This window comes from Diaporthe citri (assembly GCF_014595645.1).
Source record: "Diaporthe citri strain NFHF-8-4 chromosome Unknown scaffold_4, whole genome shotgun sequence".
Lineage (NCBI taxonomy): Eukaryota > Fungi > Ascomycota > Sordariomycetes > Diaporthales > Diaporthaceae > Diaporthe > Diaporthe citri.
The window spans coordinates 5,515,292-5,531,581 of NW_025064849.1; the positions used below are offsets into that span (position 1 = coordinate 5,515,292).

Below are 16,290 nucleotides of genomic sequence, written 5' to 3' on the forward strand. Positions count from 1 at the left end.
ATTAAATTTATATTATTAAATAAAATATATAATAATTTATTATATTTATAATATAATAAAAATAAAAAATTCATTTTAATTTTAATATTTAAAAAAAATAAATATAAAAATAATTATTTATTTTTATTTAAATTATTAAATAAATTAAATTAAAATATTTTTAATTTATTATATTTATAATAAATATAATAATAAAATTAATTTAATATTAAATAATTTATAATAAATTAATTAAAATATTAATTTTAATATTATTTATTAAAAATATAATTATATTAATTTTAAAAAATAAATTTTTAATATAATTTTTAAAATATATTAATTTAAAAAGTATTTTTAATAAAATATATATTTTAAATTATATTATTAATAAATATTTAATTAAAATTAAATTAATATTATTAAATATTAAAATATTTATAATATTTATTTTAATAATTATAATTAAAATTATTTAAATTATTTTTTTTAAATAATAAAAATTATTAAATATATTTTTTTAATTTTAAATTTATTATATTAATTAAGCTTATTTTTATTATAAAGAATTTAATATTTATTTTTTAAATTTAATTTTCCTTAATAAATAAGTTTTTTTTTTTTTTTTTTTTTTTTTATTTATAATTTATTATTAATAATTTAAATAATTTATTTTTTTTTTTTTTTTAAAATTTTAAAATTAAATTTCCTTTATTTTTTATAATTTTTATAACTTTATTTTAATTTTTAATTTTTTAATTATATATTTTTTTTATTAATAATATATTTCTTTAAAAAAGTTTTATTATTATTTAAAATTATAAGTTTTTTTTTCCTCTCCCTTTATATAATTTATAAAATTTATAAATATTATAATTAAATTAATTTTTTTTTTTAATTATTAAGCTTTTAAATTATTTTTAAAATATTTAATAAAGTTTTTTTTTTAAATAAAAAATTTATTTTAATAAGCTTATAATATTTAATTATATAAAATAAATTAAATTTTTTTTTAAAATAAAAACTTTAATTAATTATAAATATTTTTTTTAAATTATAATTATTTTAATTATAATATAATTAAATATAAATAAGATTTAAATATTTTAAAAAATTCCCTTAAATATTTTTCCCTAAATTAAAAAATATTAATAATTTTTTTTATTTAAAATTTATTAATAAGTTATTTAAAAAAAATTATTTAAATTTATTATATTAATATATATTATAATTTCCCCCCTCTATAATTATAATAAATTTTAATCCTAATTTTTTTTTAAAAAAAAAATATTAAAATTATAATCCTTATATTTTATTATTATTTTTTTATTTTAATTCTTATTATTAAAATTATTAAATAAAATTTTAATTTTTTCCTTTCCTTATTTTTAAAATTATTTTATTTTTTATTATAAAAAAAGCTTTCCTATTTTATTAAAATAATTTAAATTTATTTTTAAATTTTCCTTAAATTAAATTTTAATTTTATAAACTTTTTAATCCCTTTATTTATATTTTATAAATTTTAATTATATTTTTTAATAATATTAATATAATTAAATTTAAATAAAAATTATTAAGTTTATAAGTTTTTTTTTTAAAAAATTTAAAAAATTAAAATTATTTTAACTTTTTTAAAGAAAATTTACCTTTTTTATATTAAATAAATTTTAATTAAAATTATTTTATATAAATAAATATTTATTTTATTTAAAATATTTAAATTTTTAATTAATAATTTTTAATAAAATATATTTAAAAATTTAATTAAAAAATATTTTTATTCCTTTATTAATCCCTTTTTTTTTTATTCCTTATTTTTTTAAATATAATAAAAATATTTTATAAAAAAATTAAATTATAAAAAAAAATATTATTTATATTCTAAATTCTTCCTTTATTTTTTAATTTCTTTTTTTTATATTTTTAAATTATTATCTCCCCTTATTATAAATCCTATTTTTAATAATTATAATTAAGTTTATATAATAAATTTAATTATTAAATTTATAAAAAAAAAAAAAGTTTTTTTTTTTTCCTTTTTTTTAAAATATATTATTTAATAATCCTATTTTTCCTTTTTTTATTAAATTTAAAATAATATCCTATTATTTAAATAATTTTAAAATTTCCTTATTTAAATAAAAAACTTAATAAATAATAATTTTAAATTATTTCCCCTTTTTAATAATATTAATTTATTAAATTTTTAAAATATTTAAATTATCCCTTATCCCTAAATTATTTATAATAAAATTATTATATTAATAAAAAATAAATTTTTTAAAATATTAATTTAAATTTTTCCTTTATTATTAATAATCCCTTATAAAATTTAATTAAAATAAAATTAATATTTTCTTCCTCCTCCCTAAAATTAAATTTCTTTTTTTTTAATAAATCTTTAAAATTTATTTTTTAATTTTCCCTCCCCCCCCTAAATCCTTTTTAAAATTTAAAAATATTTTTAAAATAAAAATAAATTAAAAAAACATTTTAAACTTAAAAATATAATATATATATTATAATAATTTTTTCTTTATAATAATCCTAAAATAAAAAAACTTAAAAATAATAATATTTTTCCTTAAAATAATTATTTTTAAAAAATTTATTTTTAATATAATTATAAAATATTTAAATTAAAATTTAAAAAATAAAGATTTTTTAAATATAATAAATAAAATAAATTTAATAAAAAATATTTTATTAAGAAATAAATATTATAAAATTATAATAAAAAAAACTTTTAAATTTATATTTAATATTTTATTTATTAATATTATATTAAATTTTTAATAAAGTAAATTTAAATTTAATTAAAGCTTAAATAAAGTTATATTTTAAATTTAAGCTTTTTATATAATTTAATTAATATAAAAATATATAATATAATATTATTTATTAAATTTATAAATAAATAAAATAAATATTTTAATTTTATATTATAATTTTCTTTATTTTAAATTTAAAGTTATAATAATAATAATAAATATTAATTAAAAATTAAAATATTTTTAATTAATATTAAGTAATATTTATAAAGTTTAAATTTATTATTTTAATTTTAAGTTTATATTATTATTATATTTAAATATAATTTTTAATAAAAAATTTAAAATAAATTTAAAGCTTAATAATATATAAATATAAAATTAAAATAATATTTTATTTAAACTTTAAAAGTATAAAAAGTATTTTAAAATTAAAAAATAATTTTAAAATATTTATAATATTATTATAAATTTAATTATATTTAATTTTTTTTTATAATAAAATAAAAATAAATATAAGCTTTAATTAAAGCTTTAAAATAAAATATAAAATAATTTAATAATATTTAATATAAAAATAAAAATAAAATAAAATTAATAAATAATTAATTTATAATTATTTTTTTATTTTTTTATTATTAATTAAAAATATATAAAATTAAAATTAAGCTTAAGTTAAATTATTAATAAAAATAAATTACTTAAATAAATAAAAAATAAATTTTATTAAATCCTTTTAAAAATAATTTAAGAAAAAGCTTTAATATAATAATAAAAAAAAATAAAAATAAAACAAAGTTAAAAAAAGAAAAAAAGTAAATATTTAAAAATTCTTAAAAATAAGAAAGGCTTAATTAAAGTATTAAATATATAAGAAAAGAAAAAAGTTAATTTCTTAAAAGAATATTTAAAATAAGCATAAAAGCTAGCTTTTATAGCTAGCTAAAATTTAATATAATATTATTCCTTATATATTTCCCTACCTTTATTAATAATATTAATATTTATAATATTTAATATTAATTTTATAATATTTTATATAAATACTTTTTTAAAAGACATAATTATATATTTATAATTTCTTTTTAAATTATTAATTTATTTAATAAATAAAATATATATAAATTTAATATTTTAATAATAAATATATTATATATTAAATTAATATTTTATAAGCAATAAAAACTTTATTTAATTTCTTTTAAGAAATATTAATAATATTATATATTTAATAATATTATTAATATTATAATGAGTATTATTAACATTCCTTAATATTTTAAATATATATAAATTTAAACCCTTTTTTAAAAAATATTAAAGCTTATATAAGATTTTTTAAATATTTTATCCTTAGTTTATATATAAAATAATATATATTTCTTAGTTTTATTTATTTTTAAACTTAATTTAGATTTAATATGGGGACTTTAAAAGTGGGCGCCTTTAGGTGCATTTGCTAGGAAATTGGCTGGCCCAGATGGGGGGGGGGTGGCCCAAACCGGGGCCGGGGACGTTATTCTCCGCCAGCGAAGTGGGGTCTCGGCATGGATCAGGCATAAATTGTATACATAATCGCTTCGTAGGCTGAGACGGGATAACGCCAGGGCTTTCTGCGACTGGTGTAGTGCTTCAACTCCATTTGGTTCTTGGACGACGGTGTATCTCTCTGGATTAAAAGACCCAAGTGTCTCAAATTCCGATGTTGGTGAATGCCGGTCCAACTCTTCTTGAAATACATCCCCAAGAGCCATACGAGTTGGATATTGCCGTCTCATCTGGTGCTTAGGCAGGCCTTCTCCGAGTGTGAGCCCAACATGATGTAATTGATGTGGTAGACTTCCGGGTACTGAGTAAAGAAGACGAAGAGTCAACAATTGGGACTCACATGCGACGCTTTGACAAGACTTACATTCGGTGATTGTCGTGCTCAACTCGGCCAAAAATGCTTTCATGCATGCGGCCGCGGCTGTCGCCGCGTATTTCTGCCATCTCTTGTTCTTATGGCTATCTGCATAGTCGCAGTCTCCCTTAATGATAAACATGTCCCACACCCCAGCGCCTTCCATCTCGAAAGCGATAGTGCCAGCCTTCCGGCTTATCTCGTCTCGGAGTTCCCCTGACTTCATGACGCTATTTCCAGACGCTACCAAGCCGAAGTGGATGGCGGGGATCACTCTGGGACTCCCATCGCTCTGCTCTGGTCTAGAGCGAGCTTCCTCCAACCTAGGTCGAGAGACAAGCCTGGCTTCATCAAATCCAAGTTCCTGGCAGCTGGTGTTCAATGCAACATCGCATACCGAGTCTGCTCTCAAAGAGCAAACAGCGCAACACGATGACTCCCGGTGCTTGTGGTGGTAGGCTGCCTCGAAAGGCTTGTCTTCTTCCACCCCGGGATAACAAGCGGCGTCATCCATGTGCCGACCTAAAGTGCTCAAGTGCTCGATCAAACCTTCAACAAGCTTCCTCCTCCCCACACGACCTTTCAACTTCGCCAGTATCGCTCTAATCTCGAACTGGGGCCTCCCAAGAATGTCCACAACAGTGTCTTTTCTCCGAAAATGGCCGAGCACTTGACGTCCGAAGTCGTACTGGACGATACCATCGCTAAGCACAACATCACCTAGCAGCATATCGGAGCCAGGCATGCCACCACATATGCCAACGACTAGGGCAAGTTGGATGTCTGGGAAACTTCGTCTCAAGTGGGTGGCCGCAATAGCCCTGTTCCACTCCATTGTTAATTGCAAAATTATGTGCCGGAGAATGTGCGCCATTCGGCAGCAATAGGGGCCTCAGAAACCACTAAGCTTTGGGAGGGGTTCAAAGGGAGTTTATTGAAGTACGAACGCAGAATTGTTCCCCATCCCTGGAAGGTGGGCCAAGACAGCATTGTGTCGGCCTACAAAGCCGACAGAATAGGCGTTAGGGTCTCCTGGGGCTTTCACCGAATCATCCAAACGGCAGTCGAAGAGGGCTTCTACGGCATCGGCCTCGATGGGCAAGGCGCAGATAATGGCAACCTTGACAGCGTAGCGATTTCCCACGGCTCGTTCCGGCGATGCGATGACTGGCCTCTTGCTATGGAGGGTGGTCCGCGCAAAGATGCTGGATTCCCAGTACTGTTAGCAATGTAGTAGCCACTCAGAAGACATGGGCGAGGCTTTACTTTTCAATAGTTGTAGGGTTTTGGAGCAGGCTGTCGCCTGATATCTCTTGGAAATATTTCAGTCGTTGCATTCTGGCCGACCAAGCTAGGCGTCATACATGGATACAGATGTTTCCGATGGCAGCCTGCTACGTTGAATCGATGTTGCCATCGAAGGGACTCGCATGTGTAAATGTGTCCCAAATTCCGCGCGTCAGCTTCCATCAGCTGGCACGGACAAAAGGATGATGGCTCGAATCAGACCCACACAAGCCACGGGAAATCGGGAAAGAAAATGCAGCACAGCGTAGGAGAGGGGTCTTGTCCCACCCTCCATCGTTAAGGGGTTGTACCAAAATAGGTAGATGCATCAATGTTGTGCCACGTCACCAGGCAGCTGGAGTCTCCACCAGAATATAGCAGCACTGGGATTACGTACGCCCAAAAATGCTGCGAGCTCCAAATATTTTGTTTCGGTTTACTCATTGCAACAATAAATGGTTTCGACTCCTATCGAAAAGACTGTTCAAGTTTTGCACACGAGTTTGTGAACTCCAGGTACTTCCCCCATGAGGCAGAAGTCTGAAGTCAACCGCGCCTCCATTGGCATCCACAAGCGACTTCTATTCCCATTCACGAGCGACTTCCAACTGAAACAGGCAATATATGGAGGCTCAAATTGTCACTTTCCGTTGAACCATCCATACTTGGCTCTGAGATCAGACCTGAGGCACGCGGCCAAAGCAATAGTCGAGAACCACGGATGCCAATCAAACAATTTACTGATATCAAACTTGGAGGCTGTCTTGAGATTCTGTATCATGTCAATCTGCAACCAAGACAGAAACGAAAATGAGCCCAGCGACCAGAGTGTCAAGGATACCGAAGATCCACAGGCTACTATTGTCGGCGGTGATGAATCAATGGCTATTCGAAGCAACCAGCGGTGGGGACGAATGTTTCGGGGATGTTCTTGCCGCCCTTCCCTATATTGTTTATCGCCCCTGACTGTCAGCTATATCCCGCCCAATGTGACGAGGCCTTGGGGAGTATACAAGAAACAAGACAGTGGGTCACGAGAAAGTGCACCAAAGGCCTGGCCCCAACGGCTTCTACACGTCCAGAGCATGACATCTTTTGGGCATTGCGAAGGGGACTGCTATGGTGGGCACACGAGACCCTCATACAACGCTCTTTCCTACTCTTGGGGTCAGTATCGCGTCTTGCCAGGAAGAAGGCGGGGGAAAAGATCATCTAAAGTGTTCTAAATTAATGGCTTACTACTAGGATGGTTAAGCACTCCTGTCCTCTTATCGCATTACACCCCAGAAGATCTTGACAAAGTAGTGAGACTCTGCGTTGGCCAACCTCCATCGGCGCTGGTGGGTGCGGGACACAAGCAAGGATTTCTCTGGCTCGATCAAGCCGGGGTTGACCAGCGCGACGTGTCGCCCCGCAACACCGAGCTGCGGCGGCAGGGCCTCATCTTTCAGAACGCAAAGCATTCTTTCGTCTGGTTCACGAGGCTCAACAGGAATTCCCTGGCCGCAATCTGCAACGGGCTCATTGCAGCGTCGCAGGAGGCACAAGAAGTGCGTCTCGAGCGCACAACCACAGACAAGACTCCGATGTCGTGGGTCTCAACAACTACGTCTCTCGTCCTTGATCTGGTAAAGGACCCGTGGTTTCGAGGTTTGTGGACTCTCCAGGAGGCCTTTTTCTCGGCGGATGCCTTCCTGGTCTCAAAAGAAGCCCAACTCATCGAAATTTCCCGTGATGATGGTCAGCAAGCCGCGACCCTTCGCACCCTGACCGACGCATGCCGCACCATTCTGCGTTGTTGTCAAGACGATCTTCACCCAAACAAATCGCAACCCACACATATCTTCGAAGCAGTCAGAATATGTGTGCAGATTCTAAAGATTTCGGGGCTTGCCACACTGGCATTCCCACATCCCATCAACTTCTACTCTGCCGCGCGCTACCGTCTAACAACTGCGGGCGACTTGGATTATTTGGAAGCAATCACGCAGATCTTTGGCGTTGAGCTGGATTTGTATGGCGAAGACCGCGCTTCGAATCCCGTGTGTGCAGGGGAAATGGAGGTTCGCATCGGCGCTCTGATGTTTGAGAATGACCCTGTGAGAAGCCAGGTGCACTGTTTTACCAGCCCCGTGGCTCTTGGGTCTAGATGGCGCTTCAACGGATCTTCTCTGGTACCTATCTTCCCAGGAGGACTAAGGCACATAATGGAAAGCTCCGTGGAAACCTTCTGTAGCTTCAGTGTCAAAGTTGTCCAAGGTCAGTATTGGGGAGGCCTCAGTGGAATGGCCTGTAGGGCATCTGGTCTCAATGGTTATTTAACCAGGGTATTGGATCAGCATTTTCCTCCAGCTCTTCTGCTGGCTTTGGACGCCCAAGAAATCGGGAAAGGGCCGCCTTACCGTAAAGATTTACCTTGTTTCTTCACCTTTGACGAGTTGTTTCATTTCCATACGAGCTCTAACATCAGTCATCTGTCACATGAGATGATTGTGTTTCACCTTGGCAGAATCACCTACAATGCTGCAGATCAATTTGATATGGGCCCCTAGAAAAGGCTCATGGAGGCTGGCCTGCTGTTGGTTCCACTGAGACTTGGAGGACATGCTGCACAATGCTGGCGTCGAGTAGGCTGCTGTTTATGGAATGTTTCGGAAGATACAACTCACAAATATGGAGGACTATGGGAAACATTGTCAGGGATTTTTGGATAGCAAATAAAGGCCATTCAGCCCAGTGATGTTGAGCTATAAGTAGATCATACATGGCATGAGAATTAAGGAATGTAATCATAGCCACTTCATGTAGTTTCAAGAATTTTACGAAGTCTGGCAGCGAGTTTGACTCTTCTTCTGAGCCTTGGAAGCAAGCGAAGCGATCGGACAGAACCCACTTTCTTTCGAGTCTTTGAATCCGTCTGAGGGCGTGTGGAAGGTGACGGAGGGGTATGGCGTCCTTTTTGAGCAGATACGAGCGAATGCACGGACAGGATTCCCATATCCCATATCGCTCGAATAACCCAGACCTGGGCTAAACATCCCAGACGCAGTCTATTACAGCCATTTTAGTCAACTAAGCGAGAGAAGCATAAGACAGGTATGGAGCTTTGGATTCTGAGACCGATTGCACACAACTGGAAAGACGACACAAATTAACGAGTCAGGTCAGATGGTCATTCTTTGAAAGAGAATCATATCAAGATACTGTGGACTGATCTCTCCTATGGCATGAATATCAACTGGCGCTGAAGATCAGACGTCAGGCCGCTTCGGTGCCGGCATAGAACGGCATAACTATCACGCAAGCGCGTTAGTGAGTCAGCCGGCGAAATGAATCACGACGACTGTCTCTAGATTCAAATCACCCGTCTAAAATACCTCACTCTCGACATTCGCAATGAAACCAACAGTTCTTCACCGCCCCCCACCAACAATGACAAACACCACAACCTCCCCCTCGAGAGCCTGGCTGCGCCACCTCCCCAAAGCAGAGCTGCACCTCCACCTCGAGGGCACCGTGACGCCGGAGACGCTGGTCGTGCTCTCGCAGCGGCACGACGCCAACCCGCTGACGCTGGAGCAGGCCCGCGACCTGTACACGTACAAGGACTTCCGCCACTTCCTGCAGACCTTCAGGCTCGTCTGCGACAGGCTGCAGACGCCCGAGGACTATGCCCTCGTCGCGGCGGAGATGATGCGCGACCTGCGCGCCCAGGGCGTGGTCCACGCCGAGGTCTTCATCGCGTGGGGCAACATCCTGCGCTGGAAGCCGGACCTGCGCGTCGAGGACGTCATGGTCGCCGTGGAGGGGGCCCGCGCCGCCGCTGAGGCGGAGGCGGGAGGGGACTTCTCGCTGCTCTGGATCGTGGACGCGGTGAGGCAGTGGGGCCCGGAGCACGTCGGCGAGGTGTTCCGGCTTGCGGCAGGGCTGAGGACCCGGTTTCCTAGCATCGTTGGCGTTGGCATCGGGGGCGATGAGGTCGCCGGGCCGGCGGGTGAGTTCCGCGAGGCATATGCGGAGGCCAGACGGGCGGGACTGCGGCTCACTTGCCATGCTGGCGAGGCGAGCGGGCCTGTGAAGGGCCCCGTGGAGATCCGGGCCGCGCTGGGTATCGGTGCTGAGAGGATCGGGCATGGCCTTGACGCGCAACACGACGAGAGTCTTTTGGCAGAGTTGGCGGAGAGCCAGACGCCTATCGAGATCAACGTCACATCCAACATTCTGACTGGCGGCTGTAACTCGGTGAAAGAGCACCCCCTGCCGAGGTATCTGAATAAGGAGATGATGTGTATGCTGAATTCGGATGACCCTGCCATGTTTGGGTCATGGTGTCTGGATGAATATGTTCTGGTTCATGAGCAGATTGGTTTGGACCTGGAGAGCATGAGACGGCTGGCGAGGAATTCCATCTTGTCGAGTTTCCTGGAAGATGAGAGGAAGCAGGAATTGTGTGAGAAAATCAAGCACTATCCTCTCCCATAAAAGTGTTATTGACAACCAACAAGCGGAAGATGGGACTGGGCGGCGTTTTTCAACATGGTATAGAAGAATGTATCAACTACAGCCGGAGTTCTGGATATATCTAATAGATTCGCACGCAATGGGTACGCAATCTCCAAAATTCATCTTCTACACCATCAGGACTGCACACGGGAATGTACTGGAGCGCGTCACATCAAGACCACGTTGCCCATACATGCTGAGACCAAGATACATGCTTCAACCGCGGGACACTAGAGGATAGATCTGAGACAGATCACCTCCACGCGACTGACAGCGTAGATAGGTGCTACTTGTTCTCGCCGGAATTGCGGTGAGCAGAGAAAAGGGTGTGGGGGCCATAAAATGCTCGCTTTCCACACAGCAGGGAGGAGAGGTGTCTCCCGGCAGCTTCGGCCGCCGTCCGGACCGAGAAACCGGGGGGTAGAATAGTGGTGCATCGAGCTGGCCCCTCCGGAGCATTCCGCCGTTACGAGAAAGGAAAGGATACTATTCACAGTCTCGCCAACAGTCTGTGCAGCGGTCTTCGAAAATCAAAAACACGCACAATACTCCAGGAGACAGTCATTACTCGCTTCGTATACATCATATATCGCAATGCAGAGTAGCAAAGAAATGACAAGGCACGCGCCATGTTCCCTCCCATGACGGAGTCGACCCCCGGGACCGTTCCCGTCCACTCAAAACTAGTCATCGACACATATGCACGAACCTAGTAGTGAGGCAGGACAAAGACCCAGATATTCCCACCGCCACATGGGGACCGTGATCGTCCCACCCTACAATCTGAGCCCCGAAAACCCAAGACTAGGAAAAAAGCCTATTTCGACAGAAGAATAAGAGACACGCGCACGCCATGCGAGATGGAGAAATAAACATTTCTCCCGCCCCACGGGCAGCTCCATTTTCCACACGCAGAGAGTGAGAGGGAGTCCCACCACCCACCACGCCAAAGCACACACAAACAAAGATACCCCCCTCCGACTAGCAGCAGCGTTGTGTGTGTGTGTGTGTGTGTGCGTGGTGGCCCGGCGCTTAGCGGCGCGGCCAATCGCATGAGAGCAACTACTGCACGACATGGGGAAGCTGGGCGCTTAACGAGGGGGGTGTGGTTGTGGTTGAGAATGTTTCGCTGCACTCTCTCGGTCGGGGTGGGTAAGGCAGGCTGCACGTTCTAGACCCCTGATCCATGTCGGGCCCGTTGGCACGAGGTTTTTCTTTGGTGGACAGAGGAAAACAACTGAGGGGCGGTACGCGATGTACCCTAGTGGTATCTACGTTGCATACGTTCAAGGCACAAATTATGTATCCGTGTATAATTAGGACGATGAGGGTGTTTCACTGTGGCATGGTATTTTGTTTTTTCTACTTGCGATGTTATTATTATCGCCATTGCATCTGTATGTCTCAGATCATGCAGGCTCTCTTGCCTGCCTAGTTGACGGGACACCAGAAATGAGCACTAGTTGCCCGAACAAGCCCGCCGCATACAAAGACAGCACCAACACCACCACCAAAGCGTCGTCCTACGTCCGGCGGTGTCATAAAAGTACAGGGACGCACAAAGTACATAGGCTACTGTCCGTCCGCATCTTTTCCTGCGCCCCATCCCATCCACAGAAAAGCATACATCATCCCCACGCTGAAGCTACCCTTCTCCAGTCGTACCCAGAAGCACATCCATGTACATACATACAGACCTTAGTGTATAGTGTACATCCCATCCCACCGTCACACTCCCTTATCACAATGTCACTATGTCACTCACTCACCTCCCCTTGCCCCCCAGTCCAGCCCACATCGGTCCAACACCCATATCCCCAGCATCCCGGCCCATAAGTCGGCGGTGTGCAAGATGTGCAGGCCGAGCGGCGGAAAACCCCCTAAACACTTTCTCTGTGCTCAGAACTCAGCTGGGAAGGAGAAATTCGTGGGCTGCTGTGAATCCGATCAGATCAAGGATAATCAACACCAATTGTTGCCTACATGGTGCATCCATCGTGTTTCGATCACCCAGTGTTTCGAACCGGCATTTCACACCCATGTCCTTATTTTTCTTCTTCTCCCTCATCCGGCTCTTAGATCTTGGCGTTTGTCGATCACGGCTTTTGCCGTGGGTTTCAGATGTTTCACGTGGACTCATCCATACGATGTTGCTTTTCCCGCAGGGTTGCGGACGGCATGGTTGTAAATGAAAATGTACGGCCTTGATTAGATCGGATTTACTACTTCGGCTCTGCCCTCCTGGGTTCGCTGGCGACAAGTAACAGCTCGCAAGCACATCAGAAACCCGAATGAGCTTCTCACTGCTGAGACATAGTTAGCAAAGTAAACAGCTATGCCCAGAATATGCACCTGCCCCGTCAGCCCAGCTGGCCAACAGGTTCCGGCTAGGTAAATTCCATCTCGTGAATGCGCCGCCGGCCTCCCGCCGGCCGGAGCGGCCATTACGGGAGCAAGCTTTACACGGAGAGGCCGCGATAGGCGGCCGCACCCTCCTGGCTGCAGGAAAACATGGGCCGCCAGAACGGGCCGCGGTTTATTCGCGTGGCTGGGGGACACGCGAATAACAAACAACAGGGGGGAGGGTCACCAGGCTGTTGGGGCGCCACGAGGAAGGCCTGAAGGTATGCGCATCATCTTCACTGTCCTCGCACTCAGGTTTGAAGTTGTTACACAAGATCGAATTTCGCCTGTAAACTGCACGCCAGTTCCGACTTCCATCCGGGCCCATCCCTCCCAAAGACATCCGTCCCTAGAGGCTCCTCCAAAAACATGAAAAGATTCGATCGCTGGTCCACCGAGAATGCCCCTTCCCTCCCTTCAGTGGTATATCCAATCCAAGCTTTGATACAGTACTGTCAGGACGCCGCCAGCAACGCCAATTGCCGGGTGTTTGTGTGTTGTGTGCATGTGTGCATGTGTGGTGCATTCCCAAAATGACTCAATCCCTCCCGTCCATTTCCGTGTCTCCTCAAAAAACTCCGATTGCTGGCTTTTTGTGATCGTAAACGGCGATGCAGTTCATGTTCATCATTATTAGGTTTGTGCGGGTTGGTGAAGTGGATGAGGCACCCTAGGTAGGTAGGATTTGGTGCGTGCGGGGGCCACATGACGACTGTTGGCGACTCCAAGTTCGCAGATGTGGATGCGGTCGCTTTGACGACGACCAATGACCCACCCGCCATGGCGTGAGACGGCGGCGTTGATACCGTGGCTGTTTGTGTGCCAACAAAAGGAAAAATGGTCGAGCAGTGATGGCGTGTGTGGTGCATGTCGACTGAAGTAGTCGCACAGTGCGCTATTGATGCTCCTTGAACTCCTCGCTCGTGAAATATTCCGTCCTGCGCCACAACCCCTCATTCGACTTTCCGTCTTTTCCCCTTGGGCGCCGGATCCATCCTCGGCGTGTATGTGACGGTTCTTGTGACCACCTCCCTGATGTGCCTCACGCTCTTGCCCTTCTCGCACCGGCCCGAGTGTACTCCTCCAGTGCCCACAGCAGAGGTCGGGGGCTTCACATCTGCGTACCTCTTCGCTTTGAGGGCCGCGTCCCAGTCGAACGGGCTCTTAATGCTCCGTGCGCTGTATGGCGATCGCACAGGGCTGTCGACGGCCGGGCTTGGCGGTATGCGGAGGCTTGGAAAGGTGGCCGGCCCACTTGCAGGCGCCGAGAGGGGCATCGTCACCATCGGCGAAGCGGGCTGAGCAACCGAGATTGGCGCTGGCTTTGACGACTTGTGCACAAGCTCGCATGAGCAGCTGCAGTCTGTGGAGTCGCTGCTTGCTGTCGTGGGAGCGCTGTCCAGGTCAACCTCCCCAGCGCTCTCCGTTGCTGAATCTTCTGACTTGCACGTGACGGTGCTGGCCGTGCTCCCGCCCGTCGAAGTCCGGTTAAGTGGCGTCTTTCCCATCAGGGGCGCTGTTAGTGGCGGGCTTGCCACAGAGGGAGACGCGGCGCTGATCGTCTTGAGGAAGTCCATGTAGGCCAGCGGTGGGGTGATGGGAGTTGCCTCTGGCTTGTCCTCCTGCTTCCCTGACAACATGCTCGGCGTTGGCGGATACTCGAAAGGTGCTGAAGGTAGGCCTGCCGAAGGAAGGCCTGCAGAGTAGAGCCCTGCAGACTGCAAGCCCTTGATAGATGCCGAGTGCGGAGTCCGTACTGACGACGCAGACAGAAGCGCATCCGAGGGGAAGTTGCCGGAGGTAGGCGTGGCCAGGGCGGCCAGCTTAGGTCGTTTCGCAGGAGGCATTGTGACCGAGTGTGTGGTGAACGAATATGTGAGATGCGAAGCTACTACCCAAAGATTGTGTATGTATGCGAGAGCGTATGTGTGTGGGAGACGGGTTGGGCCGACGGCGGTGTGTGAGTGACGTGCGTCAGTCGGGTCCGAAGAGGTTTGTCAAGTCAAGCGAATGACTCGGGAGGTTCACCCGTTGAGCTGCGCTGACAGGAGATCAACTTGCCTAGGACAGGCAGGAAGAGTCGAGTCCGGCAGTTGGGAAAAGGGGGAAAAGAGAGAAAGAGTGGGTGATAGTAGGGCCCAGGTCGTTATATGATTTCCAACGAGTAGGCGCGGGCGGGTCAGAGACGGCGGCAAAGGGTTGCAGGGTGAAGGAGAAGGATGGAGTGGGATGGGATAGATACCACAGGATTGCGGCGGGATGTAAGGAAGGGCGGTTAGGGTGTGAGCGCAGAGAAACAAAGACGAAAGCTAAGCCGCTGGCGGGCTAGGTCCCCGCGTCTCGACGTCGACGGCGTGTAGGATGGTTGGATGGGTACCAATTCCACCGGGACAAGAAAAAAAAAGACACTTTGGGGGTGGGCCAGGGATCGCTTGGGCCTCGTGGCTTTCTGTCGACTAATAACAGCCAGTGTTATTGCCGTGGGCGGGCTGGCGCCTGTGTGGGCGTGAGAGCGAGCCTTGAGGGTGCGAGTGTGGGCGAAGGAGAGTGATGTGCTCCAAGGGTGGTCGCGGCTTTGGAGGCCAGGCCGGGGTACCGACGTCTTCCAATGGCCTGCCAGGGACGGAGAGACAAGCAGACGGCAGCGGCAGAGACACGCAGGCTGACAGGCAGAGTCGAGCGCTTCGGGCTCGCAGTGGGTGGTGGACACGGCTCCGGGGGGTGCTCGACTTGGTGGAATAGACGCCGGGTGGACGAGCGTGGCTCCAGAGCAGAGCAAGAGGCGGTAGACCAAGGTGGGCCGGCAGAGGACAAGCGTCTGCAGATCGAAGACAAGGCCCACGATCTGGAGGGGCTAAGGCCGGGGCAGGGAACAGGACCCCTCGCGCAGATGGGTCTCGACAGGTGGAAGAGGTGCGATTGGCCGGGGCGACTATGCGTGTGCTAGAAGCTGCCTTAGTGTAAGCTCGAAGTGCAGCCCACGACTGAGCAGACAAGAGAGGCGCAACGCAAGTGGATAAAGGCGCACGGGAGCGAGTGACACGACTGGAGGTGGGCGGGTCAGTGGGCAAGTGGATGAGTGGGCGACCAGAGTGGGATGGGGTTTTGTCGAGATGCATGTACCATGGGTGGATGGATATGGGGGCATGGGTATTGGGGGACATGGACATGGGAGGGGCATGGGAGAGAGGTACATGCTTATGTATGGATGTGGGTGCACAGACGCATGTATACATACTCCGTGGTATATGTATGCAGCACAGGAAGAGGAAAAGTGTCTGGCTGCTGATGCAGGACGACTGACACATGGACACATGGGAACTGACTTACAGCAAGTACTGTTGCAGCAGGATAGAGTGCGGCAAGCTGTGTGTGTCAGAAAGAGAATGTGTGTGTTTGAGTAAGCGCCAGGGGCCGGGTTGAGAGGCAGAGCAGAGGCAG

General features: G+C 42.0%; 4 protein-coding genes across 4 annotated transcripts; 2 read left to right on the forward strand and 2 right to left on the reverse strand.

The window, feature by feature from the left end:
* Window positions 1-4,527: 4,527 nt before the first annotated feature.
* INS49_010601 (uncharacterized protein) lies at window positions 4,528-5,993 on the reverse strand (the record flags this gene model as incomplete). Its single annotated transcript, XM_043171326.1, has 4 exons — window positions 4,528-4,592; window positions 4,666-5,477; window positions 5,604-5,861; window positions 5,923-5,993. 4 exons carry the CDS (start codon window positions 5,991-5,993, stop codon window positions 4,528-4,530), a joined length of 1,206 nt encoding a protein of 401 aa, XP_043025891.1.
* Window positions 5,994-6,722: 729 nt separating this feature from the next.
* Window positions 6,723-8,142, forward strand: INS49_010602 (uncharacterized protein; the record flags this gene model as incomplete). The annotated part of the gene is made up of 3 exons (XM_043171327.1): window positions 6,723-6,813; window positions 7,189-8,042; window positions 8,134-8,142. 3 exons carry the CDS (start codon window positions 6,723-6,725, stop codon window positions 8,140-8,142), a joined length of 954 nt encoding a protein of 317 aa, XP_043025892.1.
* A 1,233-nt stretch (window positions 8,143-9,375) lies between these two features.
* INS49_010603 (uncharacterized protein) lies at window positions 9,376-10,425 on the forward strand (the record flags this gene model as incomplete). The annotated part of the gene is made up of 1 exon (XM_043171328.1): window positions 9,376-10,425. One exon carries the CDS (start codon window positions 9,376-9,378, stop codon window positions 10,423-10,425), a length of 1,050 nt encoding a protein of 349 aa, XP_043025893.1.
* Window positions 10,426-13,802: 3,377 nt separating this feature from the next.
* On the reverse strand, window positions 13,803-14,696 carry INS49_010604 (uncharacterized protein; the record flags this gene model as incomplete). The annotated part of the gene is made up of 1 exon (XM_043171329.1): window positions 13,803-14,696. The coding sequence occupies one exon, from the start codon at window positions 14,694-14,696 to the stop codon at window positions 13,803-13,805; it is 894 nt and encodes a 297-aa protein (XP_043025894.1).
* Between the last annotated feature and the right edge of the window lie 1,594 nt (window positions 14,697-16,290).